Raw genomic sequence first — 27,888 nt, 5'->3', positions numbered from 1 at the left:
TACTCACACTAATCTCTATCTTAACTAATATCTATAAATATGGTAATTCCCAACAAACATGAAACAACAAATTAATTTACGTAACATCATTACTCTCTAAAAATGGATAAGTTTTACTAATTAACATTACTGTTTAATGTGGTTTCTAGTTAGCGTAACTTATAAAGTTTTTGATGATTGAATACGAAATTCGTGGTTCAATTCCTGCTTACACTAAAAACAGATTAATGTCTTGATTTGATGATAAAAAGTTATTATTAGAAATGAACGCCATAGGTTGAAGCTAGTTCAAAAAAAAAAAAAAAAAACATTAAGTTACATATACAAATAGAGTCAATCACCAGATAGGTTTAGAGATTTGTCCACACAAAAAAAAAAAAAAAAAAAAAAAAAAAAAAAAAAAAAAAAAGCATTGAGTCACATATACAGATAGAGTGAGTCATCAAGTGGATGAAAAGTACTATATTCACAACATTTTCATAACAAATTATAGATAGTTATTTATTATTGGTTATAATTTGAATCTATTATTAAAATTATTTTTTTGTCTTACCAATAACAACCTGTAACAACCTGCCACATAAAATTTGTTGTAAAAATATTGTGAAAATATTGTAGATATAACATTTCTCATTTGTTAATAAAAAATTTTAGAAAAAAAAATTAATATCAATTTTTTGAGAATATAAAAAATCTACTAAAAAATTTATTACTTTTTTCTTTTAGGATAATTTTTTTAAAAAAAATAGTTTATAAACCAAATCACCACCAAAGATAAACAAAAAAAAAAAAAGCCTCCCGACTTTCATGTTTCATTTTTTTTTTTAGAGTCATAATTTTCCTGTTTTGAAATTTTTTTTGGATAAGTTTATTTTGAATACATGAATTAGTAAAAGTATGTTTATCTTGTAAGCATTTTAAATAGAAATAAAGATATATTTTTAACAGAGGAATTATTTTATAAATAGTACAGATAAATTACCTTTTTTTTTTATTCTTGTTTGGGATTTAATCACGGGGATTTGACTAGTTCTAGCTATGAAGGGTACCATGATTGGTAATTTTATATAAATAGAGAGAGAGAGAGAGAGAGAGAGAGCCAGTCTTTCTATAAAGCGAAGGTGTGTGATAGAGTGGCTTACGTTGTTGTTAAAATTCTCTTTCTCTGAAAAAAAAAAACACAGAACCCAGGAAAGAATCTCAGATAAAGGTCCGTACAGATGCTCTATATTTCTCTCTGCAACTTAGCTACTGATCACACTTTCTTAGCACTGCTGTTTTTACGTATATGTAGATTCGGATCATATATAGTACTACTGTTTCCTCGGAGAATTTGATTTCTTTCTATGTAATTCACGCTTACAATTCTGTCTTTTCCTCCTCCTTCTTCTTCTTCTTTTTTATTTTTTATAATTTTCTCCAATTCTTTTTGTTTTTGAATTTGAGCGAGTTAAAAGGCTTGCTTTAGATCTGTTTGGCTCGTTTCCAATTCTCTCTCAACGTTTCTTATTGGTAATTTAGATGAATACTAAGTTAATTCAAACAAGGGAAGGTGAAAAGATATGCGATCTTGCTCTGATCATTTTAGCTGATGAATTCTAATAAATACGAAACTTTAGTCTCACAAATAATACGTCTAATTTTTACCTGATTTCTGTTCACAGAAGCGTATATTCTGTAAGGAAAATAAAAAATCCATTTTGATTCCAAGCTTGTGTAAACACTTTGATTTGTTTTGTTTTTTAAATAATAAGCCAAACAGTTGAATTTCTCATATAAAAATAAATACAATTTGTTATATTCTTTATGAATTATGATATTGTTCAATCATCGAACTGGTTTTTTGAGCTGTTTTGTATGTCAAAATTTTTTTTTTTTTTTTGGAATTATCAGAAACAAGAAGACATGGCAACTACTGAGTCATACGAGGAGGCCATAGCAGGACTCACGAAGCTTCTCAGGTTCAGTTTCTGTCTTGTCTTTTGTTCTCGTAAATAGACAATAACTTACTGTCCTTTAATGTCATTTCAAATCCCTTTCATAACTCCCCTAGCATTGTCATTAATTTCAGACAATGCTTACGCGATTTAGGTGATTGTTACCACGTGGGACCCGGTAAAGAAACTACGTTACTAGATTTTAGATCAGCTTATGTCACATCGGGTCCCACGTTGTAACTGACTCACTCACTGTCCTGAAAAATATCTGACGGTGGCTTCAAACTAATTTTTTGTGGTACAGTGACAAAGCTGATCTCGGGGCTGTCGCCGCCGCCAAGATCAAGCAGATAACGGCGGAGTTGGAGAAGTCCGGTTCGAACCAGTTTGACCCGGTTGATAGGATCAAAACCGGGTTCATCCACTTCAAGAAAGAGAAATTTGAGTATGTTTTTCTCTCAAATAACTCAAAAGTCCATTTCCTCATTTTCTGGAAATGGAATATGCCGTGTACATGTTACATGGGAATTTGAGATCTTTCCATTTGCGTTACCATTAAAATTAGTAATTTTTTTTGCCCTAAAATGTATATTCCTTATATATTGAAATTGTCGATTATGAACATTTTAATCTTAAAAATTAGACGGTTCAGTTCTCCAGTACAATGGACCTTCAAAATTTTTATGTCATCATGCTGATAGACCTTTGATGGTACATTGTAGCGATGAATTGGATCCTAACTTTCCCTTGAATATTAACTATAAAGAATATTAAAAGATACCTGTAACAAATATAAAATTACCATTTGACATTTCATTTACTAGGGTTGTCTGCTTGTTTGAAATTATTCCTTACATTTCATTGTCAAAGAAATTTAGGTTCCATGTTAAGATTCACGTGTTGAGTCCACCTTTAGTGACATCTGTATACAAAAATAGTTTCAGTTTGTTATATATATATATTTATATATATTTTTGGTAAACAAAATAAAGATTAGTTAGGTTATGTCAGCTCCCGGGCAGGGCGTTAAGGTTAAAACTCATGGACTAACCTATGTGGATGCCCACCTACAAACTCCTGCTAACAGCGGGACTCAATCTAGGTGGGTTAGACTTGTTTTTTATTCTATAAAACATTAGAAATTTGCTCCAATTTGTTTGGTTTTTTTTTTTAAACTATTAAATGCCATTAAATATATCTTGTGATTTGCCTTATAGTTTTTGAAAGAAAAAATTATCTTGTGAGTGAATTCTAGAATCACTTTCTCACAATAATTGAAATCGATGTAATTATGAGTCTCTCACATTGATGGATCCCACGTAATCCCTCCTCATAGAAGTGTCAAACAAAGGCGTTATTAGATGAACATTAACTAGTGGATTCGGATTTGGTTTTAGGACCTTTTCACTTTAAAAACTTTCAGTTTTTAGGTAACACAAAACGCATTCAGTGTTCGGGTACAGAGATTTTCATAAATAATGGTGGGTAATGCAATTTCAAATCCATTAATGATTGTATCTATGCACCAATATGCATATAAAAATAGAGTAGGTCTGCGGTCCAGTTTATTTTATTTTATTTTATTATTGTTTGTGATGTGGACATTTATGTCTCGTTGAAAAAAAAAATTGAAATAGTCTTATACTAAATAATAGTAATAAAAGGGACATGGTCTAAATAATTTGGACATTTCATGGATTGTTGGAGCTCAAAAAAGCTCCAAAGATTTTAACAAACAGTTGTGTTATTAGTAGCAGAAAATCTAGGTACTTACTTTTGTTTTGGGGACAAAATTATTTAATTAAGCATGTTAGTATCAGAGGTGCAGTGGATTGTCTGTATTTACTTTTCTATACACTGATTGGTTGCATGCCTTTTTTCAGGAAGAATCCTGAGTTGTACGGTGAACTTGCCAAAGGCCAAAAGCCCAAGGTTTGTAATCCCATTTCCGATGTAAAAGATTATATATATATTTTTTTAAACTATTTAAGAAACTGCATTTTTATCATTTTCAAAAAATAAAACAGAAAGTTAATTGTATTTTGACTTGTTATTACTTATGTTACAAGTCTGATTAATGTATATTCTTAAGGTATTTACTAATCATTCATTCTAAGAAAATTTTTATGAGAACTAAAATAAATTTGTTAAAAAAGTTTAGCTACTTTTTCATTTTTTCATAAATTTTTTAAAAATAATTTATTAATATATACTATAGGAACATAAAGTTAATATAAAACCCGTTACTTTATTCTTATTAGACATAAATCAGTGATTCGGATAAAAAGGGCACCCTTGATAATGAAACATAATTGTTACCCTGTAGAGTAAAATGGAACTATAATGATTGCTTCTTTCTTTTTCTTCTTTTTCTTTTTTTTCTCTTTTTTTTATAAATTGCTGGTAGTGCTTGAAAAAGTGGTAATCTTTCGTAGTCCTTTTGGGATTTTGTTTGTTCCACCCTTGCATATGCCCATTCGAAAGAGTCGTAATCAATAACCAGTGCAAGGGGTCAAAAGACTAAAAACCAAAGTACACTTTATTCTTCCTAATTAATTTAGGTTGTGAATGAGACGAGTTTAACATGTTGTATATCTTTGTATCTATGCAGTTTATGGTATTTGCATGCTCAGACTCTCGGGTTTGCCCCTCACATATCCTGAATTTCCAACCTGGGGAGGCCTTTATGATACGAAATATCGCCAACATGGTCCCACCATTTGACAAGGTTTGCTTTTACAAACCGTCACAAAATTAACAATTTTTTTTGTTCACATTTCATCCAGATCGAGTTGAAAGTCTACTAGTATTAGCAGTCACCTTTGGTGGGCTTGTGATTTTCATGGTTTTTGTATTCATAAGAACCTTGATCTAAAGTTTCAATTAACACTTCCTGACGTTTTCAATAAACAAGCTTGAGATTTAAATCTTCTTGTTAAGATTTATAACTATCAAATTATTGAATAGAATAAAAAGAAAAAGGCCTTGATGGTGCAGCTAGCCAATGCTTCATCACTGCATGAAATATAAAATGCAATTATCTACATCATTACACGTCTACAATATTTCATTAACAAACTCTTAATCAATTTCTCAAAAGCTTTATTTTTTTATGTTCATTATTTATTTGTTTACTTTGTTGTTGTTGTTGCTGTTGTTGTTGTACATTTGAATTATACTATTTGGTTGGTTGACTGGCCTTTGCTTACGCAGACAAAATATTCAGGAGTGGGGGCGGCCATCGAATATGCAGTACTGCACCTGAAGGTGAATATAATAGCCACTATTTTTTAATGTCCCAACTTTATTCTCACACGTCAATGAGTTGTTTAGCGGTACTGGTTTGGCTCTTTTGGTAGAGGCGACTGTAGCGGTGTCAAAATGTGATATCAACCATTCATTGAGGGCTCCCCACCCACTCCCTCCCGCGTAGTCCCCAAAGTTGACGCCACCTAATTCACGTGCCCACCAGACCCCCCAAAGAGATGCTTTGCTTTTTAAATTTCGATGTCTACCCATTCCAAATCAAAGCCCTTATTAGTCAAAGAGACGGGTTTGCTTTCCCAGTTTCCACCATTTTTATTAGTCCAATTCACATTTATGAGTTTGCACAATTTTTATTAGACCAATTCACATTTATGGATATGCCTTTAATGGCCTGTTTGGATTGAGAGAAGAAGGAGGTAAAAATGAGTAGAGTAGAATTGACTAAAAATTAAGCTTATTTTTGGCTAATTCTACACTACTTTTCCTCTCTCCCCTTCAATTCAAACGATAAATATAGTGTGCTCCGTATACATCCAACATTTGTTATGTATTTTCATGCTATTGAGTCCAGCGAATAAGAGTACTGAACCCTAACCTCACCCTATGTTAGAAATATATCAAGTCCAATCATATTTGTACCACAATTAATGACTTAATATATAATTAGTTTAGAGTTTTACCTCCTATAAATTCCCAAATTAGATTCATTGTAACACAAAAAAAATTCTACTTCACTCATAGAAATACAAATACCCAAGCCTTACCCTATGTTATGCTTCCACTTCGGCTATCTATCTCCTACACTTTATTTAGCACCATACATTTAAAATATATGGCAGAAAATAAATGCTTATAGGTTACTTCATGCCTTAATGTTCCCCCCGTAATTCATGGGAAACTTAACTGGAAAGAAAGTGTCTCAGGTGGAACATATTGTGGTCATTGGACACAGCTGTTGTGGTGGTATAAAGGGGCTCATGTCTATCCCCGATGATGGGACCACTGCTAGGTAAGTCTTTTATCGTGATGACATCAATATTCTTTCCCTACTTTTGTAAGCACGAATATTTGCAAATAGATGCTGGAATGTTTAACATATTCAGAAATCACTTGGTTAAGTTTTCTTTTCCAAAACTTCTAAATTAAAGTTTTGCACTCATGGTGACTTTATAATAATATATTTAGCGTGTAAACTATCAACCAAATCGCTTTCATCTCTAAAACTGATAATAAGGAATAGGATATATTTTATCCTTAATTTTCCAGTAGTGCCATATTCTTGGAGGCATCCAAAAAGTTTAATAAAGCAAGTAGGACAACCGTCATACTTTAATTACCTTTGGGCTTTGGCATATACCAATATACTATACGAATCTAGTTTCTTTGATCCATTATGTCTTCCCAAGTCAATTTAAAAATTCAAAGGAATCAGGTTCGATAATTGGGTCTTAATCTTTATTTTATCGACGAGAACATGACAATATTTTTGGTTAATTATTCTAGATAGGCTTATCTCTTTTGCAAGTATATGTGAATTGGTTATGCTTAAGATGGACCATATCTACTACTTATTGGTGTAGTTGAACCCCCTTGCTAATGTTATTGCTTAATTTCTTCTCTCCAATTAAATTTATATTGCTTTTTTCTCACAAAATTAATTAAAGTCAGTTGATACTGACTAAGATGACCCTGTAAGTAAAGTTCAAAACCAGATTCTCTCCATTTCTTACTTTAAAATTGAAGAGAGACTGTTTCTAATTATGATTTTATTTCATGAATTTAACAATATATTTTGAGTGTCAAGTTATTTAAAAATACTACAAAGAACGTGATATTTACTACACTTTTAGATTTGTAATGTTTAATCTAAACCATTATATAGATAAATTTCATCTAAAGAAAATTATCTTCTATTCAATTCCTAGCATTCCCACATAATATTTAATCTAAACCATGAAATTTATTCAATTTAAAAGGAGAGAATAATCTTCTGTTGAGTTCTTAGAATTCCCTCTATGTGCATTGCTACCTAGAACTAGAAGTTAAAAATAAAAATAAAAAACAGGCGGGGAGCAGAAGATTGTGTGCTGTACTTAACGGTCTTCTTTTCTGTGTATTGAACTTTCAGTGATTTCATAGAGCATTGGGTCCAAATCTGCTCACCTGCAAAGGCCAAGGTTAAGGCAGAATACAATGGGTTAAGTTTCTCGGAGCAGTGCACCAACTGCGAGAAGGTAAATTATACAATATCGTGCACACAAATTCAAGATGGTTTTATACATGTACTTTCCTTTGTATACTTAATTCTTAGGGGAAAGTAAAATTCAAATATAGTACATCACAGCCATTAACAAGATCCAATTATCCTTGAAAAGTGAAATAGAGAGTTCAAGAAGGTTCATTGGAGATGACACTTCTTTTTTAATGCTCTAATCTCAAGTCCAAACGCTACCAATGCTAATTAAGCAACTTGATGGTTTGGTACTTTTTAGACATGTGGCACATAGCACTAGGATCAAATTCATCAGCATCAAACCAGAAATGCATGTGTAATGAAGAACTAAATAACTGTGGTCCACCAGTTGTACTGTTTATACTAATTAAACACTCTAAAATCTCCTTACACAGCTGCACATAGTTATATATAAATGGCATTGCTCCTATTCCTATTTCTTCAATGCATAGTTGTTAAAAATATATGGTTAAATGATTAAATTTACCATATTCTAATAATTTAAAATTTTGGGACAATCTGTAATTTAACATGATTTGGAACAATTCTAAGTTCGATCTTTGTTTCTTTCACTCTACCTCATATTTAAAATTCCACGTGTTGAGTCTCATTTATTAAAAAAGTATTTGGGTCCACACGTAATAAGGAGTGTTAAAAGTATGCGATTAAATGATTAAATTTATCATATCCCAATAGTTCAAGCTTTTGGGATAATCAGTAATTTAACATAGTCATAAATTGTGAATTATATTGTAAGAGTAGAAGTGTGAATTATATTGTAAGAGTAGAAGTCCAAAAAAGGCTTCATTAATTTGATCTTGACATTGTATGGCATATGTGTGTGACCCTAATGCAGGAGGCTGTGAATGTATCACTGGGAAACCTATTGACATATCCATTTGTGAGAGATGGTTTGGTGAAGAAAACACTAGCTTTGAAGGGTGCCCACTATGATTTTGTTAAGGGAACCTTTGATCTCTGGGATCTGGACTTCAAAATTTCACCCTCTATATCTGTATGAGCATTTGGTACTGTCAATTGTCATGAAGCCTAACTAGCTCATATCTAAAGTTTTTTTTCCCCTACAGTGCATGTTGTATATTATGTTATAAACAACATTTTGTAAAATAATAAAGTATTCTATGTGGCTGGTGTCTCTTGTTTGAATTATATAGTTATCTCTTATAATCCCATAAATCTTACTTTTTTTAATACTCATCTTCCTTTTCAAATAGTTTTCGGACAATGCATATAGCGATTTTCAAATTTGTACCAAAAGAAACCGTCTTACAAGATTATCATTTTTCATGTCACTTTACTGTATATCCTCAGATTTCAAACTTCAGCCATGTTTGGCCCAACTTGGTACTGAGTTTGGGTGTTCATGGATTAAATTGGGCTTTGTTGGAGGGTAATTTTAAGTCAGTCCAAGCTTCTAAAGTTGAGAAACCAACCCAAGTTATAACAATTTCAAAAACTAATCCAACTCAACACCTAAGAATCAGGTTTGGCAATTAAAGAAATTAGAAAGTTAGATTTTACTAGTTGAGCAAAGCAAAATCCGCACTCAATAAATAATTTCAATATATACAAGTAGACCTAATATTGAAAGTTCAACAAAACTAAATTAAACTAACAAATTTAAACTAGGTCTCAAAATATGCAAAATACATATATAAATATATTGTTTTAGCTAATTATAATAATGTGAGTTGTGTCAGGTTACTCGGGTTTAAAAGCTTGCCAATCCCATCCAACCCTGCTCTTCAAACAAAAATTGAGTCCCAACATTAACGAAAAACCAAAAGAGTTGGATTGGGTTGAGTTCATTAGGTTAGTGGATTTAATGTACTACCCCAATAATAAACAACATAGATTGCAGCCTATCCCAATTTGAGCTTTCTAATTCTTATCACAAAGAGGTTTTGCTGCTATTGTAAATAAATCAAATTGTTTATGAACAATTTGAACTCATTTTAGGGAAAAAAAAAAAGCTTGCTTATGTATTTTTATTTAACAAATGAGCTAAACTAAATCCTAAGTTGACTATTAAAGAAGTCAAGCTCAAACATAGTAATTAATAACGTGATTGTTGACTAATTTATAAGTATGAGGCTCAATTAATATATATATATATATATAATATTGTATGTTATGTATGAAGTTTATTTGTATTGAAAGAAAAATAAAGACAATGCGATTAACTTAATTTTTATTTTATATTATTTTTTAATGTGAAAAAATATGGATCATATAATCTGAATATGATATGATTGAATCGAACTCAAACATAATTTCGACCCATTATGTCATGTCTTATTAGAATTTAGAACCATACAAACTTTCAATAGCATCTTCTATATATATATATATATATATATGTAAAACATAAACAAAAAAACAAAAACAAAAACAAAAAACAAACTTCAATAGCACATGGTGAATGTCATCGTGCACATGAAATGAGACAACGCCTGGATAAGGGTCCATCTTTCTCTCCAAGTCAATGGCTCATCATAGTTCCAAATTATTGTCTTACACTGACCAAAAGATCCCAGTTGCTACCTGATTGAGGTTCTTTTATATCTTCTTCTAGCTAGAGTAACCCCCTAAAGCAATTGCGTTTCCAGTAAAATTTTCTAGGATAATAATTACTTGGGAACACCTGTAACCCAGAGAATGTCTAGAAATAAAAAATAAAAAAATTAACAACCTATTAAAGTGACAAATTGTTAACAATAATTTTAAAAAATAATGTTAGTGATAGTCCCAAATGTGAACCAATACAAACTTGCCAACTCAATTGGTGTCAAATTCTTTTGTGTACATAAGATTACTACTATAACTCATGGACATAATGATAGCCATTAACAAATTTTGTTTTGTGAAAAGCCATTGGTTTATATTTTTATTTTTTTTAATTCAATAGTTATAAATTATAGTATTAAGGATGAGAAATGCAAATCTTAATTTTTCTCATAAAAGCGACTAGATAATATTATTAAATTATAAAACTTTTGACAAGCTACAGTTAAAAAGTAAATACAAATGCTAATTGTTTTGATTAAATCATCATCACTGTTATCATTTTTATTTTCTTGTATGTCCTGGGTTTGTTAAAAAAAAAAAAATCATTCCAATATATACATACATACACATACACTTCATAAACTAGTAAGTTACTAGGATTAGAATCTAACTAGCAAGAGTGGGTTGTTTGGATGCTTAACTAAGTAGGGTTGTGCATGTAACCCACTAACTCAGATGAACTCAACCTATCCCGGCCCAACCCAACTTAATGGTTAGGACTGGTTTTTCATGTGTTGGGTCATATAATCATTATTATTTTTGAAGTTTGTGTTGGATTGGGTTTAGGTTAACCCTTGTAACCTGAGTCAACATATTTGAAATTTTATTTAAATTTGTTAGTTTGATTTATTTTGACATATTGAGACTTTGTCTTATAAAATTAGGAAAAAAAATGCTCACTTGTATAGATTGTATGGATTTATAATATGATGGACTTAAATAGTTGAATGAAAACCCAATTTTTTTTTTTTTAGAAAATGACAAAACGACACCAACCCAAGGACGTCAATCCAACCTGACTTAACCCCTACAATTGGTTGAGTTGGTTTTTATAGCTATCATGGGTTGGTTGGGTTGAAGATTTTCTCAACCCGATGAAATTAGATTGGATTGAAAAATACTTTAAATCCAACTCAACTTATTTTGTGCACACTTATTTTTTGTTGAACAATCAATTTACAATTTTTATATCCTCGCAATTGATGAATTATTAGTTTATTACCTTCTTGCTTCGAGGCAGCTCATATTATCATGTACTACTTATTAACAAAAATTCATTAATTTTTATAATGCTCACAAATAAGTTTGCAATTTCTAAACTTTAAGTTTTCTACCTTAAATTCAAAAATGTGTTTTGCTGACCATTGCAACATAACCAGGTGGTTTACTGGCCAATGCACTTCAATTTTTTTTAAAGTTATAACATTGTTTTTGAGAAAATTCAACCTACTCATTTCAAAATGGACTAAAAGAAATTAAGAATTCTACCTTGCATTGGGGTTATGCAAAAAACTCTAAACAATCCTAATGGGCAAGGAGTGGGGTAGTATAGTTTAAAAATTATTTTCATTCCATCAAACCCCTCCGCTTTCCTCTCTCCTAAATTGGTTGTTAATAGCACATTAGGCATAAGTTGTTTCCAAAGTTATAAGTTAACTGAAGATAAATTATACCAAAGGATATAAAGAACTCTTGTTATACCTTGACATGATATAATATAGTTGAATGACTCATGACAAACTCTAAACAATCCTAATGGGCAAGGAGTGGGGTAGTATAGTTTAAAAATTATTTTCATTCCATCAAACCCCCCCGCTTTCCTCTCTCCTAAATTGGTTGTTAATAGCTCATCAGGCATAAGTTGTTTCCAAAGATATATATAAGTTAATTGAAGATAAATTATACCAAAGGATATAAAGAACTCTTGTTATACCTTGACATGATATAATATAGTTGAATGACTCATGACAAAGAATTATTATTTATTAAGGAGGGAAAAAAAAAAGTCAGAAGCTTCGCCATGCTAAGTCAAAATGGTACCCATCTAGAAAATCTAGTAAGCCTGGACTATCAACAATTGGATGATCATCCTGTAATAAAGGCAATGATTCTGCAAAATGATGGCTAAAATTGTCATATACTACTGTTTGGGAAAATATGTATGGATCTATCACTGTTTGTGAAATTAGCAATTTACCACCTTTTTGAAACTTGAATTTGTGAAACTTGAGTTCCAAAAACTCGAGTTATTTGAAAAAATAGCATTTAAATTTGCCGTGTTATTTTTTATGGAACTTGAGTACCATAAAAAACTTAAGTTCCCCAAACTCGAGTTCCCAATTAGTGGTAGATGTAGATCCCTACATATTTCAGAAGCAATGGTAAATTGCAAAATATTTTCAAAAATAGTGGTATTTAGCCAAAATATTTTTGAAATGCCAAAAATAGTGGTATTTAGCCAAAATTAGTGACCATTTAGGTGCGCTTTTAGACTGTTCTAGTGATCACCGCCCACGGATTAGGGATTTTGTTCTAGGTGATAGTACCCTAGGTCTGGTGTTAGGTAATTTGTACCCATTGTTATGCCTATCTTTAGCTTGGATCAGGTCTCTGTGTGAGGTTTTAAGGAAGGAGAGCATGGGTTCCGAATTTAGATCGAGTGACTTGGAGACTAGCCTGTCGTCCAGTGCTGGCACGACTAGGGCTAAGATAGACATAGCTATTCATGTGCCCTGTTATGTGTTGGGGTTTATGCCCTAAAATTTAATTGGTTTGCATGACATAAATAATTAAATTGTTTATTTATTAGAGACCATCTATAAATGAACTAATAGGACATTATATTATTCCATGAGATGCATATTATGTGATTTATGTGAAAAGTCACAGAAGATGTAAATCACAAGTTCTTTGTAAACTTAGAATTTTAGTTCGTAGTTGGTGATGAAATTGGGCATTCCATCTGCGAAGACTATAACATATCAACTAAGATGATTTGTCTTGATCATGGAAGTGGAAACTTCTAGTTGATATGTTGATATGTTTTAAGAGTTAAGACATATTGAACTAGATCGCTGTGAGATTTATTATTCTTCTAACGACTGTCAAATGAATAATAAATCTCACGACTTCTATTTACATAAACTCTAAATCCTAAGAGAATAATAGACCTGATCATGAGATGTAGGTTGCTTTGATATATCAGGAGTGAGATCTATGTTACGGTCAAAACTTCAGTATGTTGGGCAACCACATTTAATGTTGATGGAACATATATTCTCAAGATGAAATTCATAATCTCTTAACAGAGATATAAAATATTCCTTTGAGATAAGTTTAATGGGTTTAGTTATTCAAAGTGTTAGGCCCAACCATTTTAGTAAAGAGTTACTAAAGTATATATTTATGGAATTGGATTTCATAAATATATGATAAATAACATAAAAGGTTTAAACTGGGTACTCAATGATTAAGATGTAGTAATTTTCAAAGTGGCAGTCTATATTTATGACTTTGTATTACTACGAATATTTTAATGAAGGGGTTGTATGTATAATAAAGTCTTGGCATATAATTTATAAATAAGGCCTAGAGTGCAATTATATTCTTATAGTGGTATTGAATATAATTAATGGTAACTTTGGACTTGTCAAGAGTTGATAGAAAAGTCCAAGGTCCATTAGAGTTAGAGTCTTATTTGTTCCCTTTGGTCCCATCTCAAGCCACAAATTAAAACCCAATTGGGTAGGCCCAAAAGGCTAACACAATTAGATAATCAGTTATTATTTAATAAGAGTTATTAAATAAAGAAACAACTATGAGAATAGTTTTGAATGTATGTATGATGAAAAGAAAAAAAATCAATTTTTCTCCACAAGGATAAGAAGAAGGATTTTTCTTTGAGAGTCTATGTACAAAAGACTGATTGAGAGACCACACATCTTGGGCACCATGTGGAATTGAGATGAAGATTAAAGGTATTCTCAAGTTATATTTTGAAATTCACTACATCAAGTTACGCTTTCTGTTTTTTATTCTAAAATTCATAGTTACATGTTATCTTTCATGATTGAAGTAGATCCATGGTTGTTGCTTCTGTTGTGTGTTTTGTATGAGATACAAAACCAGATTTCCCAACATTATGTATCTTCACCCTCTCATCCCTCTGTTCTTGCTGCACCTCAACTATTTCACACCCTTAAAGAAAAGTGCTCCCTGAAAGTAGATACCTTTAGTAGGTTCAGGGATAGGTTTTAGTTTCCTGTGGAGACCAGGGTTCGTCTTCCTAGGAAGGGCCAAAAATCCTATCCCTTCGCTCATGGTGAGGTTTGTTTCTATGTGGTTGCGTTTTTGTGTGGCCTCAGATTTCTCATCCACCCATTTTTAATGGAACTTCTCCATCACCTAAACATAGCGTCGGGGCAGCTTATGCCGAATTCTTGGAGAATTATCATAAGTTGCATGGTGATTTGGATGACCATTGCTGTCGGGAATATGATCATGCTCAATGAGTTTGTCCACCTTTACTGCTTGAAAGAGTCCAAAGAGTTTGGGTATTATAAGCTCGTGCCATGGGATAGAAAGTCTCGTCTCATTGTCAACCATCTTTTCCTTCTTTTGTCTGATTCTTAATTGGTTTTTCCCTTTTATAGAGATAACGACTAAGTTTAACTAGGAGTTATATGCCAAAATCAAGGAAAAAAAGAACGAGCCCCTCTCCAGCATCTATACACGGAGGTTGAGGGTTGTAGAGAAGGAAAAAGAAAAGGAAGTGATGAAGAAAGGATCGTCCATTCCTACCCTGGACGAAGGGCTTGTCGTTTCCCTTGGTGTTTCTATCGAGGAAGTCATTTCCCATACCAAGAAGCACAAGATTAGAGATAAAGGGAAAGAGAAAGTGGGGGCTAACATTTAGGCAGATACTGGGATGGCTGTGGCTCGGGCAAATGAGGTCATGATGCTTGAGGAGTTAAAGAAGATCTCTGCTGTGCCCTCCCACGAGATGGTAAATCGTCACGTGCATAAGCTCGTCTAGGTAGTTTATTGTTCTTTTTTTTTTTTCTTCTTTCTTCTGTCCTTAGGCGTAGATTGTCTCAGCTGGTCTTGATTTTTTTGTGTGATTGTGATTGCCAGGTGTTGGGAAAGACAATGCACATTACTTCCCAGTACCTGATGAACGAGGAGAAAGTTACGGTGGCCACTTCCAAGGCAGAAGCACTGAAGGCAGAAGCTTCTGGCCTAAGGAAGGATTTGATAGTGGCCATGGATGCCAACAACTCGTCCAAAGAAAAGATCTAGGCTTTGACTGAGCAACTGAATGCAGAGAAGTTGCTGGTGAAGCGAAAGGTCAAGCAAATCGTCACAGCTAACCAGAAAATGAAGAGTGCGGTTGCGAAGGCTGTCCATGCTTTTCAACTCACGGATAAGTATAATGCAGTTTTGTTTGGCTGGTACTTTAAAGGTTTCAAACTGTTAAGGAGATACTTAGTGAAGCATGGTCCTAGGACAGATCTGGAGGACTTGGAGTTTAAGGCCGTAGACAAAGAGATTGAAGCGGACGAGGCAACGCAGGCTGTCTAGGCTGCTATTGATAAAGACCCTCAGCATTTGAAAAAGGGGATGACGCTCCTCCAACCTAGCTTCTTCTTCTTCTTCTTTTTTTTTTTCTTTTTTTTTTTTTTTTTGTACCCTACATGTTTTGGGGCTATTGAACAATTTACACCTTTTGGATGCCCTGCATGTTTTGGGGCTATAGAAAAATTTACAACCTCTCTCTCTCTCTCTCTCTCTCTCTCTCTCTCTCTCTCTCTCTCTCTCTCTCTCTCTCTCTCTATATATATATATATATATATATATATATGTTTGTGTGTTTTTATTTCCTTTGTATGATTTGTGAATGGTTCATATTTCTTGCCTTTCTTTACTTTGTTGGGGCATGTTCTTCGTCCTTCTCGGGACTTAGAAAAAAAATTTGTTGAAGCATGCTCTTTGTCCATTCTTAGGACTTAGAAATCATTTACATCCTTTTGCAGACGATGTACATCTATTTAAGGAATCTTTTAAAATGATTGACATCCTCTTGAGAAATTTTATTGTTTTAATTTGGTTTAGGATGACCTACATCTATTAAAGGCATCTTGTCATCTTTTCCTTGTGTGGACAACGTACATCCAATTAAGGAATTTTATCGTCTTTTCTTTGTGTGGATGATGTACATGCATTTAAAAAATCTTCTCATTTTTTTTGTGTGGACGATGGACATCCATTTAAGGAATCTTATATTCTTCTTTTTTAGTAAAAGTGATTTACATCATCTTGAGGAATCTTATCATTTTAACCTGGTAGGGAATTTTTGTATCCCGTTGGCGATTTAGTTTAGACATAAGGGGAAAAGTTAGGCAGAATGTGCTAAACACTGGATAATGAATTTATTGATCTTCTTGGAAAAAAAAAAAAAAAAGGAACATTAGGTATCATTGATTGCTTACAAATAGGCTACAGTTTCTACTTGTAATACCTTTTTAGATGTTTAGCATTCCATGGATGAGGCAACTTGTTCCCATCCTAATCTTTTAGGTGATAACTTCCACGTTAAGAGTAGTGGACAACTTTATATGGTCCTTCCAATGTTGGCCCTAATTTACCTTGTGCTGGATCCTTCATTGCGGTTGTCATTTTTTGTAGGACGAGGTCTCCGATGTTGAAGCTTTCAAGCTTTACCCTTTTGTTGTAGTACTTGGCCATCTTCTGCTGGTATTTGGCCATTCTTTGAGAGGCTTGGTCTCTAACTTCGTCTAAACAATCCAGGTTCAGCTTTAATTGGTCGTCGTTGTTGCGTTCATCAAAAAACTCCTTCCTAAGGCTGGTGAGCCCTATTCCTAAGGCTGGTGAGCCCTATTTCGACAGGGATGGCTACCTCTGTGCCATATGTCAAGTTGAAGGGTATCTCTTTTGTTGGGGTTCTTACTGTGGTTTTGTAAGCCCATAAAACGATTGGTAACTCCTCGGGCCATGCTTCCTTTGCCCCCACTAATCAAGCCTTGATGATCTTCAGCAATGTTCGATTCGTTACTTCTGTCTGTCTATTGGCTTGAGGATGTCCCGGGGATGAATATTTGTTCTTGATGCCAAGGCTTGAACAAAATGATCTGAATCCCTAACTGTCGAACTGACGACCATTATTTGAGATGATCATCTGTGGGATCCCGAACCTACATACAATATTTTTCCATACAAAACTTCGTACCTTTGCTTCTGTGATCGTGGCTAGTGCCTCTGCCTCTACCTACTTCGTGAAGTAGTCGATAGTAACGAGTAAGAACTTTACTTGCTTCTTTCTTTGTGGCAGAGGCCCCATAATATCAATTCCCCATTGTGCAAATCATTGTTATGAATTCCATTCTGTTCTAGCTGGAACGGACAAAATTTCTCATACCGGTATATAATCTGGAACCAGAATACCCTTTGTTCCACCTCAGGTCAAAATCCGGCTAGTTCCAGGGCATTTCGGTCATTTTGGTGTGTTTCGGCAAATACTGGCCGAAACTAAAGATTCAGCCGGTATGTGTTTTGGGTTTGCTTCACACTTCACAGTTTATAGAGATTGAAGAAAAAAAAGAAGAAAAGTAATAGAAGAAGAAGAAAGATAAGATTCACATCATATTGAAGAAGAAGGAAAAAAAAAAAAAAAATTCAAGTCATGGACAAGCTCAAGTGCTACCATTAAAACTCACTTCAAGCTTGTGTCTCTGCCACTTCCAGAGAGAAAAAGAGGGAGTGTGAGACTTTTATAAGGCTTTGAATAAAAAAGCTTTGGAATGTTTATAAAATCAAAGCCACTATTTCTCCTTCAACTTCATCCTTGTTGCTTTGAGCCACCATACTTCTCTGTTGTTGACATTTCCTTTGCTGGAGAACACTTACCTGTTGGGCATGTTGAACTTTGGCCTTTGTTTGTGTGAGGAAGAGTTAAGACTTAAGACTTAAGGATGCATTTAAAAAAAAAAAAAAAAAAAAAAAAAGAAGGATAAAACGCGGAGAAGCTTGTGAAGTAGAAGAAATGAGGAGATCAGATGAAGAGGAAATGATAAGTGGAAAAATACGTGTGGGCTAATGGAAATGGTAGGAAACTTCTAGGAAATTTCCTACTTAAAAAACTATTCATAGATACTTAGTTATTTACAACAATGCCACAAGTAAAAAGTTCAAAAATATTTACATAAATTTTTTTATCCACTTCACTGAATTTTTTTAAGGTGAAAGTTTACACACTATATTTATTGTATTATTTGTAGAAAAATTATAAATAAATATTATTTTAATCCCACTTTTTAAATATTTTTTTAAAATAAAATAAAATTCATTACTTTATATAATAGTAATAATATCTAGTTATATATACATATATACATATACATATACATACATATATATATATATATTTTAGGAACTCCGAAACACCTTGAAACGGTATGCTGAAATAGGCTGTTAGGGAAATATTTCGTTCCACTAGACAAACCGAAATGGGGTCCGAAACAGAATTAATAACAATGGTGCAAATGGACAGGGCGAAGAGATGGTCATCATCCTCTCTCTTGGGACTTGCTTGACGTTCCCATACCTTTGGCAGCTGTCTTTCTTGACGAAATCCGCTTCATCTTGTTGCATTGTGGGCCAAAAGTAGCTTGCCCTCATGATCTTTCTTATGAGGAACTTTGCTCCCATGTGGTCACCACAAATGCCCCCGTGAACCTCTTCCAGAATGTATTTGGCTTCTTCTTCTTCAACACATCTCAAGTAAGGTTGTGAGAAACCTCTTTTGTACAACTCGTCATTTAGTACCGTGAATCTAGCAGCCCGTTTTTTGATATTCTTGGCTTCATCAGAATCCGATAGTAATCGTCCATCTTTAAGGTAGGACAAGATTGGGCTCATCCATCCAGTGTGGGTGTGCACTAGAAAAGTCTGAAATTCTTCAATGCTGGGAGAGTTCTGTTTTTCCAATCTCCAATCTGTCTCATTTGCCTGATTATCTATTGACGCACTCCTAGCCACTTCGTCAGCTTCTACATTTTAATCTCATGGGATTTTAGCAAACTCTACCCAATCAAACTTGCTAACTAATTAGTTTGTCAATTTGAGGTATCTCTGCATGCTTGTCTCCTTTGCTTCGAAGTCTCCCTTGACTTGCCTTATGACGAACTGTGAATCACTTCTTAGCAAGGTTGTTTTAGCTCCAAGCCTAGGTGATCCTCAGCCTTGTTAGTATAGCCTCGTACTCTGCTTCATTGTTAGTCACGAGGAACTTAAGTTGAACTTCATACTTCAAAGTATTCCCCTCAGGGAGGTGATGACAATGCTTGCCTTGCCTCTCTTTTGCGTGGATGACCCATTCGTATGGATCATCCAAAGGTCTTCCTAATTGTCTTCGTGTTTAAGGGAGGTGAATTCTACTATGAAATCTGCCAGCGCTTGGGCTTTTATGGCTATATGGGATCGATATTCCATGTCGAACTAACTGAGCTCGATGGCCTACTGTACCATTTGTCCAGTGGCCTCAGGTTTGTTCATTGCTTTCTTAATAGGCTGGTCTGTCACTACTATGATCGGGTTAACCTAGAAGTATGGACGAAACTTTTTGGAGGCCACTATCAGGGTGAAGGTGATCTTCTCTATTTGCGGGTATCGGGCTTCAGCTCCTTGGAAAGCTTGGCTGATGTAATACATTGGGTGTTACATCTTATTTTCTTCCCTAATCAAGGCTGCGCTTACTGCAGTTGTGGACATAGCTAAGTACAAGAACAAGTTTTCTCCTTCCTTGGATGGACTCAGGAGTAAGGGGTTGCTCAAGTAATGCTTTAACTCCTGGAATGCTGCTTCGCACTCGTCTGTCTAGATGAAAGCACGCTTCAAAGTCTTGAAGAAAGGAAGGCATTTGTCTATTACTTTAGAGACGAATCTGTTAAGGGTTGCTACCCTTTCTGTGAGGGATTGTACTTCTTTGATCATCTTTGGGGAGGATATCTCAAGGATGGCTTTCACCTTTTCTGGATTTGCTTCTATTCCTCTCTGTAATACCAAGAAATTGAGGAACTTTCCAGAGGAAACCCTAAAGGTGCATTTGGCCGAGTTTAGCTTCATACTATATTGCTTGAGTGTGTTGAACGTCTCCTTAAGGTTATCTAAACGATCCTCCTCTTCCTTGCTTTTGACGAGCATGTCGTCCACATATACTTCTACGTTCCTTCCAATTTGCTTGCTAAACATCTGGTTTACCAATCTTTAGTACGTGGCTCCAGCGTTCTTCAATTTGAAAGGCATGACCTTGTAGCAATAAAGACCCTAGCTGGTGATGAAGGCAGTCTTCTCTTGATCCTCCTCTGCTATTTGTATTTGGTTGTATCTAGAGAAGGCGTCCATAAAGGTTAGAGGCTTGTGCTCGGTTGTTGAGTCTACAAGTTGGTCAATCTTGCACAAAGAGAAACTGTCCTTCGGACAGGCACTATTCAAATTCGTGAAGTCGGCGCACATGCTCAATTTCCTGTTTGCCTTTTTTACCATGACAACGTTGGCCAACCACTCGGGATAGTATACTTCCCTAATGAAGTTAGTAGCGAGTAGTTTGTTCACCTCATCCATGACTGCTTTGTTCCATTCAGGAGCAAAACCTCTTCTTCTCTGTTGGATAGGTTTCTTCTCAGGATCCACATTTATGCGGTGTTGAATGATGTCTATTGGTATGCCAGGCATATTTTCATGACTCCAAGAAAATACGTCCAGGTTATTCCTCAGAAAACTGATGATTTCTTTATTTGTCTAGAGGTTCAGACTCGTCCTTACTTGGGTTGTCTCTGTAGGATCTCCCTCGACCAACTCAATTGTCTCTAGTTTCTTGGCAATTTCTGACGTCTTTTCTTCAATTACCCATGTATGATTTTCTTTTGACGCCAAGACTGCTTGGTAGCATTCTCGTGCCAGCACCTGGTCTCTTCTTATCTCCCAAATTCCCTGTTCTTTTGGGAACTTCACCTTTAGGCAATACGTGGAAGTGGCTGCTTTCCAATATATATAAAGCCACTGGTTTTTTTTTAATAATTTAATACTAATAAATTATAGTATTAATGATGAGAAATGCAAATATTAATTTTCCTCATAGTAGACAATATTATTGAACTATAGGACTCTGGACAAGCTACAGTTTACGAATGCTAATTGTTTCAATTAAATCCCCATCATCGTAACGTGAGTCAATGAATTTGAAATTTTATTTAAATTTGTTAGATTGATTTATTTTGACAATTTGAGACTTTGTTTTAAATTAAAAAAAAAAAAAAAAAAAAAAAAAAAGCCCATCTGTATAAATTGTAAGGATTTATCATATGATGGACTTAAATAGTTTAATAAAAACTCAATTGTATTTTTGTTAAGAAAATGACAAAACGACACCAACCTAAGGCGAATGACAAAATGACATCAATCCAACCCAACCCCTACAAACTTGATTGAGTTGGTTTTTATAGCCACTGTTGGTTGGTTGTGTCGAAGATTTCTCAACCCAATGAAATTAATTTGGATTGAAAAATACCTCAAACTCAACTCAACCTGCTTTGTGCACACTTATTTTCTATTGAACAATCAATTTACAATTTTTAACTCTGCAGTTGATGAATTATTAGTTTATTACCTTATTGCTTTGAGGTAGGTCATATTATCACGTATGACTTAGTAAAAAAAAAATTCATTAATTTTATAATGCTCACAAATAATTTTGCAATTTGTAAAATACTAAGAGGGCAAATTTTATACCTTAAATTCAAAAATGTGTTTTGTTCACCATTGAAACATAACCTTGTGGTGTACTAGCCAATGCACTTCATTTTTTTTTTTTTTTTTTGGTAAATAAGGAAAACATATATTAACACAAATAAAACATAATAGAGAAGTCCAGATAGTTAATTTATATAGTGAACAGGAAATCTAGTAGTTTTGACTACAAGGTCTAAAACAAAATTGATCACTATCTTAGGAACAAACAATATTTTGGTGATCAGTCCTTGTTGGTGCAGATTGTTAAGGTCTAAAAGAAAAGTTTTGTTCAGCCACCCTGCCTTCTTGACATTGTTGCATATCTGAACTAAATATTTATCATTACTAATTACATACATTCTCTGATATCCTAGATCCCTTGCTTTCATTAGGGCTAACAAAAGAGCTTCCTGAGCTGCTTGATGTTGTGTTTTTTCTCCACTGCTTGCTCCCCCCTTGAACAAAATTGATCCATCCAAGCTCCTAGCTTCAACAGCAAATCCACTCCTTTTGGTTCTTTTGTTCTTGGTAGCTGCCACCTTTATCAGAAGTTGCCAATTTTGTCTGCACTGCCTTGTTCTATTCCTGCTCCTTCGTCTATGATTGTACTCCATGATACAAATTAAAAGCCTCCTTGTACCTGCAAATAAAAGATTGAGATGTGAGAATTACTTCTATAGGATTAGGAGTTTTCCCATTGTGAAGAACCAAGTTCCTGTGGGTCCAGATTGTCCATAGGATAGTGAAGATTGATTGAAGAGAACTTTGCTTTGTCTGAGTTGGCATGTTGGTGGCATTGATATGACTGAGAAGCCATTGTTTTACAGAAAGTTGGTTCAAATCCAAATTTCTTACGCCAAGTGATGAGCCATACCATACAGCCCTAGCAAAAAGGCACTGAAGAAACAGATGAGACATTTTTTCCTCCCCTTCTTCACATGTTAGGCATTTGTTGGCTGTTTGAATGCCTCTTCTGATCAGGTTGGTCAACACTAGTAGACTATCATGCAATAACTTCTAGATAAAGGTAATAATTTTCATAGGTAGCTTCACTTTCCACAAAGCTTCCAAACAGATTTAGGGATATCTTCTGTGATGTGGTCTATTCTTGTGTTTGCATTATTGATTTGTTGAATCAAAGAGCAAGCTTTGGCAACATTATATTCCCTTGAATCAGAGAACTCCCATGTTAGTGTGTCAGGAACTTTATTCGTTTTAGCAACAGGAATTTTACTAATTTCTACACAAGTGTTATGGTCATATAACCTCACAAGTAAATCCCAATTCCAAGTTTTTGTGTTAGGATGAATAAGATCAGCCATTGTATCTCTGAGGAGATTGTGATCTCTCAGGATATGGTCTGGGATGTTAAACCAATCAGGATGGTTGAGTGGGATTTGATTTCTTGATCCAAGTAACCATTTGTCTTTTCCTAATTCCGCATATTAAGGTTTTACAATATTTTCCAAGTCCATGAGTGATTGGGTTTAGGTATGTGTCCTTGTAGGTGAGTTCTAGGAAAGTGTTGAGGACCAAAATTTCACAAGAAAACCCATTTCATGAAAAGAAAGGAAAGATCATGGGCCTTAACAAAAGAAGGCCTAATTCATGAAGTTAAGAATGACCATGAAGGCCCAAAATCCTAAAAAGAAGAAAAAAGAAAGAAGTAATAATAATAATAAAGAAAAAAGAAGAGGATCTCGGTCAGAAGATATGCAGTAAAAAGAGCATCAAGGCCCTAAGACCTTGATGTGTCCTTTTAAACCTTGAGAAGAGGACCTTGGCTAGCACATGGGAAAACCAAGATGTATGTTCAAATTTCTGACAAAAAAATCCATTAAAAATCTAGCAAAATAGGTATTTTCTTTGTAACCCATGGTCCAGGCCCGTGGGATCCCGAGTGAATAGTAAGGGAGAAGTGGTTTGGTCGGTAGGAGAGTAATTTCTGGTAAAAGGAGGATCACGAAGGTTTCTCTTGGTTCATATATTTGATTGGAATGTATGAACCAATGGAAAACTTAGTTCCCCCAAGTGCATGACACCTCCCCACAATTTCCTCTCAATTTTAATTTTCAACTAAAGCTATCATCAAGTACATTGAGCAGCCCACCCACTCTTATGACTTTCCAAGAATGAATCTTTCATTTATAGCTAAAGTCAAATGCCCATTTTGAGTTATAATTGCCTAAATAAGCTAAACCTTTGCCCAATGCACCTTTTCAGATTCCAGAGCACATGGTTTTACCCAGCAGACTAAGGACATCCTCGCCCGGGTACCAAACCCTGTCCACTATAAAAGGAACACTAAGGCATAGCAGAATGGGGGGGGGGGGGTGAGGGGGGGGGGGGGGGGAGAAAAATGGGAATTCAGATGGATAGTTCAGAGGTTCAAAAGATATATTCTTAGAGCTTTAATAGCCTAGCAAGGAAGAGAAAGAAAGAAACAAAATAAGAGAGCCAAGGTGGAGGAATTTGTCCGATGTCCTTGAGATCATTCAAAATATCACTTAGCCTCCAAAGAAATATATGCCAAAAACATGCACACATCAGATATCACTCTTTCCCATAAAAATCCTCCTCACCTAACTATCTTGAAAGGCAATGCCCAAGCAAAGCCACTTGGACTTGAGTTCCAAATCCCACAAGTCTTGTGCAAAAGCCTTAAGTCTGTGAGAATTGGGGCCAAGATCCTCGAGCATTCTCATGAAATTCATTTACATATATGTATATATATTAAAATGTATATCCTAATCTAAGAAACTAACAATTATTTAAATATATGAGTATTGTATAGTGTGTTCTTACGCAGGACCTATAGAGGTAAAGGGAAATGAAAAAACTCTATTGCATAATAAGCATGGAGAAAAATCGTATTGTTCAGAGAATCAACATTCTGGGTTCTTACAGGCCTAGTACCCCTAGGAACCACGACATTACATCCGAGGTACCACGATATTACGCCCGGGGTACCAAGTGAAGGAATTCTTTTAAATGTTCACACAATAAAAGATAAGCCTCAAATACTGTATTTCAATCTCCTTCTCATTGTAAATATTATTTTACTTATTTCGTAAGAGTAAAGGGTCATTTTATGACACTAAAACACTTATAATGGTATTTTATTGCTTAGGAGGAATCGTATTTTTGCCTTGAGAAGATTTATGTGACTTGAGCACAACTTGGTTTGTAATCAGCTCCATTTAGCTACGGTGAACCAAGCCCAGTCTACCAAACAACAAGTAAAAGGCCCAGAATCCTTGTTTCTACTTGGGCCTAGGTACTGTCTGAAAAAAAAAAGAACCCACACAGAAAGTATTTTGCTTTAAAGGTTCTAGCAAGGAGTGAGTTTGGGGAGTTTTGGATCCTCCAAAATTGTTTTGTCAGTATAGCCTGATTAAAAGTGCTAAACTTCTTGAAACCAAGGCCACCATTGCTTTTTGTCTGGCAGATTTTATCCCACCCAATCAGATGTAATTTACTAGTGCCCAAATCATGCTCCCACCAAAAAGCTCTTACTGTTGCATCTAATTTGCTACAAATAGTTTCTGAAACCTTAAAGCATTGGAAGGTATAGAGAGGCATTGATTGCAAGACTGATGTTATGAGGGTGGTTCTACTTGCTTGGGACAAAATTCTTGCTTTCCAACCCTAAAGTTTAGCTTGCATCTTATCTACTAAGTCTTCAAAGTCCATCACTCTTCTGCCTCTCAACTTGAATTCTGTTCCCAAATACTTGCTAGGCATAAGGACAAGGTTAACTTGCAGATTTTCAGCTAGGGACTGTTGAATCTTAGGAGGTATATTAGGGGTGCAAAACATATTAGATTTTGCAAAATTAATGCACTGACTAGATAAAGAGCAATACCACATGATAATCTCTTTTAACTTTGATAAGGATTGCTTATCATTCTCAAAGAAGAACATAGAATCATATGCAAATAAGAGGTGTGTAAAAGTAACACCTCTCCTTTCCACTGTGATACCCTTGATTTGCATCTGATTTTCAACTTTAGTGAGAGCTATGGACAGTATATTGGTACACAACAGGAATAAGTAAGGGGAAATAGAGTCTCCTTGTCTTAATCCTCTAGAGGGGTGAAAGGATTGTGTGGGACTACCATTGAGTAATATAGCATACTAGACCGAAGAAATGCATTCCATGATCCAGTTAATCCAAATGCTGCTAAAGTTCATTAAGGTTAACACAGCTTTAAGAAAGTTCGAACTCACTCTATCATAGGCCTTGCACATGTCAACTTTTAAAGCCCCATACCCTTTTTCTTGCCCTTTTTTTTCCTCATAGTATCTATAATTTCATAAGCTAAAAGGAAATTATCAGAGATGTTTCTACCTTGTATAAAGGCATTTTGGAAGGGTGAGATGAGGGAATTCATAAATAGCTTTAGTCTAATAACCATAATCTTTGTAATGATTTTATAAGTGACATTACAAAGACTGATGGGTCTAAACTAAGTCACCTCCTCAGGAACACTCACCTTAGGAATGAGGGTAATTAAGGTTTTATTTAGGGATTTAAGCAAGGAGCCTGAATGGAAGAAAGCTTGGGTTGAGTTAAATATATCTTGTTTCAACTAAGTCACCTCCTCAGGAACACTCACCTTAGGAATGAGGGTAATTAAGGTTTTATTTAGGGATTTAAGCAAGGAGCTTGAATGGAAGAAAGCTTGGGTTGAGTTAAATATATCTTGTTTCACTACTGCCCAATACTCTTGGAAGAAAAAGGCTGGAATACCATATGGGCTAGGGGCTTTATGAGCTCCTAATTGGAATACAACCATTTCTATTTCATCATTTGAAATTGGGCTATCCAATTGATGGACTTGCTGTTGGCTCAATTTAGGAATAGGTAGGGTACTTAGATTTTCAAGAATGGATTCAAAGGAATTGGAGTTTGAACGGTTTTAGACCCCTTAAACACACAAATTGCGTAGCCTAGATTAATTAGTCAAGTTATTACTTAGTCAAATTAAACAATTCTAGGTTAAAACAATCCAAACAATCATATCAAGATATAATGCAGCGGAAAATAAAGAACACAAGATATGATCACCCAGGAAACCACACGGTAAAAACCTGGGGAGGATTTGACCCACCGATCCTCAAGGCTAACCTGAATTCACTATGAAAGAATTGAAGTTCGTACAAAAGGACTACAAGCTCCCCGCTCGACTTCCTAATGCTACCCACCAGTAGAACTTCCTGACACGACCACGCGCAGGCTTATATCTTATTATCCATAATTTTGTCAAGAGATTTGTAGCTTAAATGATACCTCTTAGTATTTTTAACAAAAACGTTAGGTTCAAATTTCTCATCTCAACTATCGATTTATCCCAAAAAAAAAAAATTATTGTCCTTAAATATGATTTTTGCATGGATGCTCTTGGATATGTTCAAAGTGCATATCTCTAAAGAAGCACGGATACAGATACAACATGGTGACACGAGCAATTTTTTAAAATTATAACATAAAATGACTAGTATATATGAAACGGATACGAGCATATCCCTTCACCCATCGTCCATTATCATCGCTTAGGATACCTTGGTTTTCCTTTGACACTGTCATCACTGTTAAGTTTTATCGAGTTTGGTGGCGTAGAATCCAACCTATTTCAATGGTCCTGTATAGTTTTGTCTATGTCAAAGTTGTGTGTTTGAGGCAGAAGAATTTTGTTGCATGCATGTGCTATACTAGCTAGTACGTCTTACTTGTTGTAAACATTTTTGCTCATTCCTAAAAACAATGTCTAACAAGCCAACTGGTACAGATAATGTTAAGGGAAACATTGCTACCCAGCTGAGCAAATACTTCTCGTGACTTGATATATATCTATCAGTTTGCCAAAAATAATAATAAAAGAGGCATAATTCTCAACAATATTTTATGATTGATTTCTGTCTCTCACTAGCAATACTTCCCGTGACATCTTCGACCTAATTTTGAATCATATGCACCGTAAGTCCAAACCGGCCATAAAAAGAAAGTACTGTGGAAATTTTTATTTTTAGAGGAAGAGTCCAATGGGAAAACGA

General features: G+C 34.6%; 1 protein-coding gene across 1 annotated transcript; it reads left to right on the top strand.

The window, feature by feature from the left end:
• The first annotated feature begins 1,079 nt into the window (after window positions 1–1,079).
• On the top strand, window positions 1,080–8,607 carry LOC112028684 (carbonic anhydrase 2). The gene is made up of 9 exons (XM_024061378.2): window positions 1,080–1,210; window positions 1,894–1,961; window positions 2,242–2,382; window positions 3,821–3,869; window positions 4,549–4,665; window positions 5,151–5,204; window positions 6,128–6,213; window positions 7,333–7,438; window positions 8,294–8,607. The coding sequence occupies exons 2-9, from the start codon at window positions 1,906–1,908 to the stop codon at window positions 8,456–8,458; spliced, it is 774 nt and encodes a 257-aa protein (XP_023917146.1). The 5' UTR covers window positions 1,080–1,210; window positions 1,894–1,905; the 3' UTR covers window positions 8,459–8,607.
• Window positions 8,608–27,888: the final 19,281 nt, after the last annotated feature.

Source organism: Quercus suber, unplaced genomic scaffold (genome assembly GCF_002906115.3).
Source record: "Quercus suber isolate HL8 unplaced genomic scaffold, Cork oak 2.0 scaffold_155, whole genome shotgun sequence".
NCBI lineage: Eukaryota > Viridiplantae > Streptophyta > Magnoliopsida > Fagales > Fagaceae > Quercus > Quercus suber.
This window is presented reverse-complemented; position numbering and strand designations above follow the sequence as displayed.

Bases quoted from the DNA above. Each gene is read 5' to 3' on its own strand.
- LOC112028684 (XM_024061378.2), top strand. From the start codon at position 1,906: ATGGCAACTACTGAGTCATACGAGGAGGCCATAGCAGGACTCACGAAG. The intron at 1,962-2,241 runs GTTCAGTTTCTG...TTTGTGGTACAG, and splicing joins GGACTCACGAAGCTTCTCAG to TGACAAAGCTGATCTCGGGG. The intron at 7,439-8,293 runs GTAAATTATACA...ACCCTAATGCAG, and splicing joins AGTGCACCAACTGCGAGAAG to GAGGCTGTGAATGTATCACT.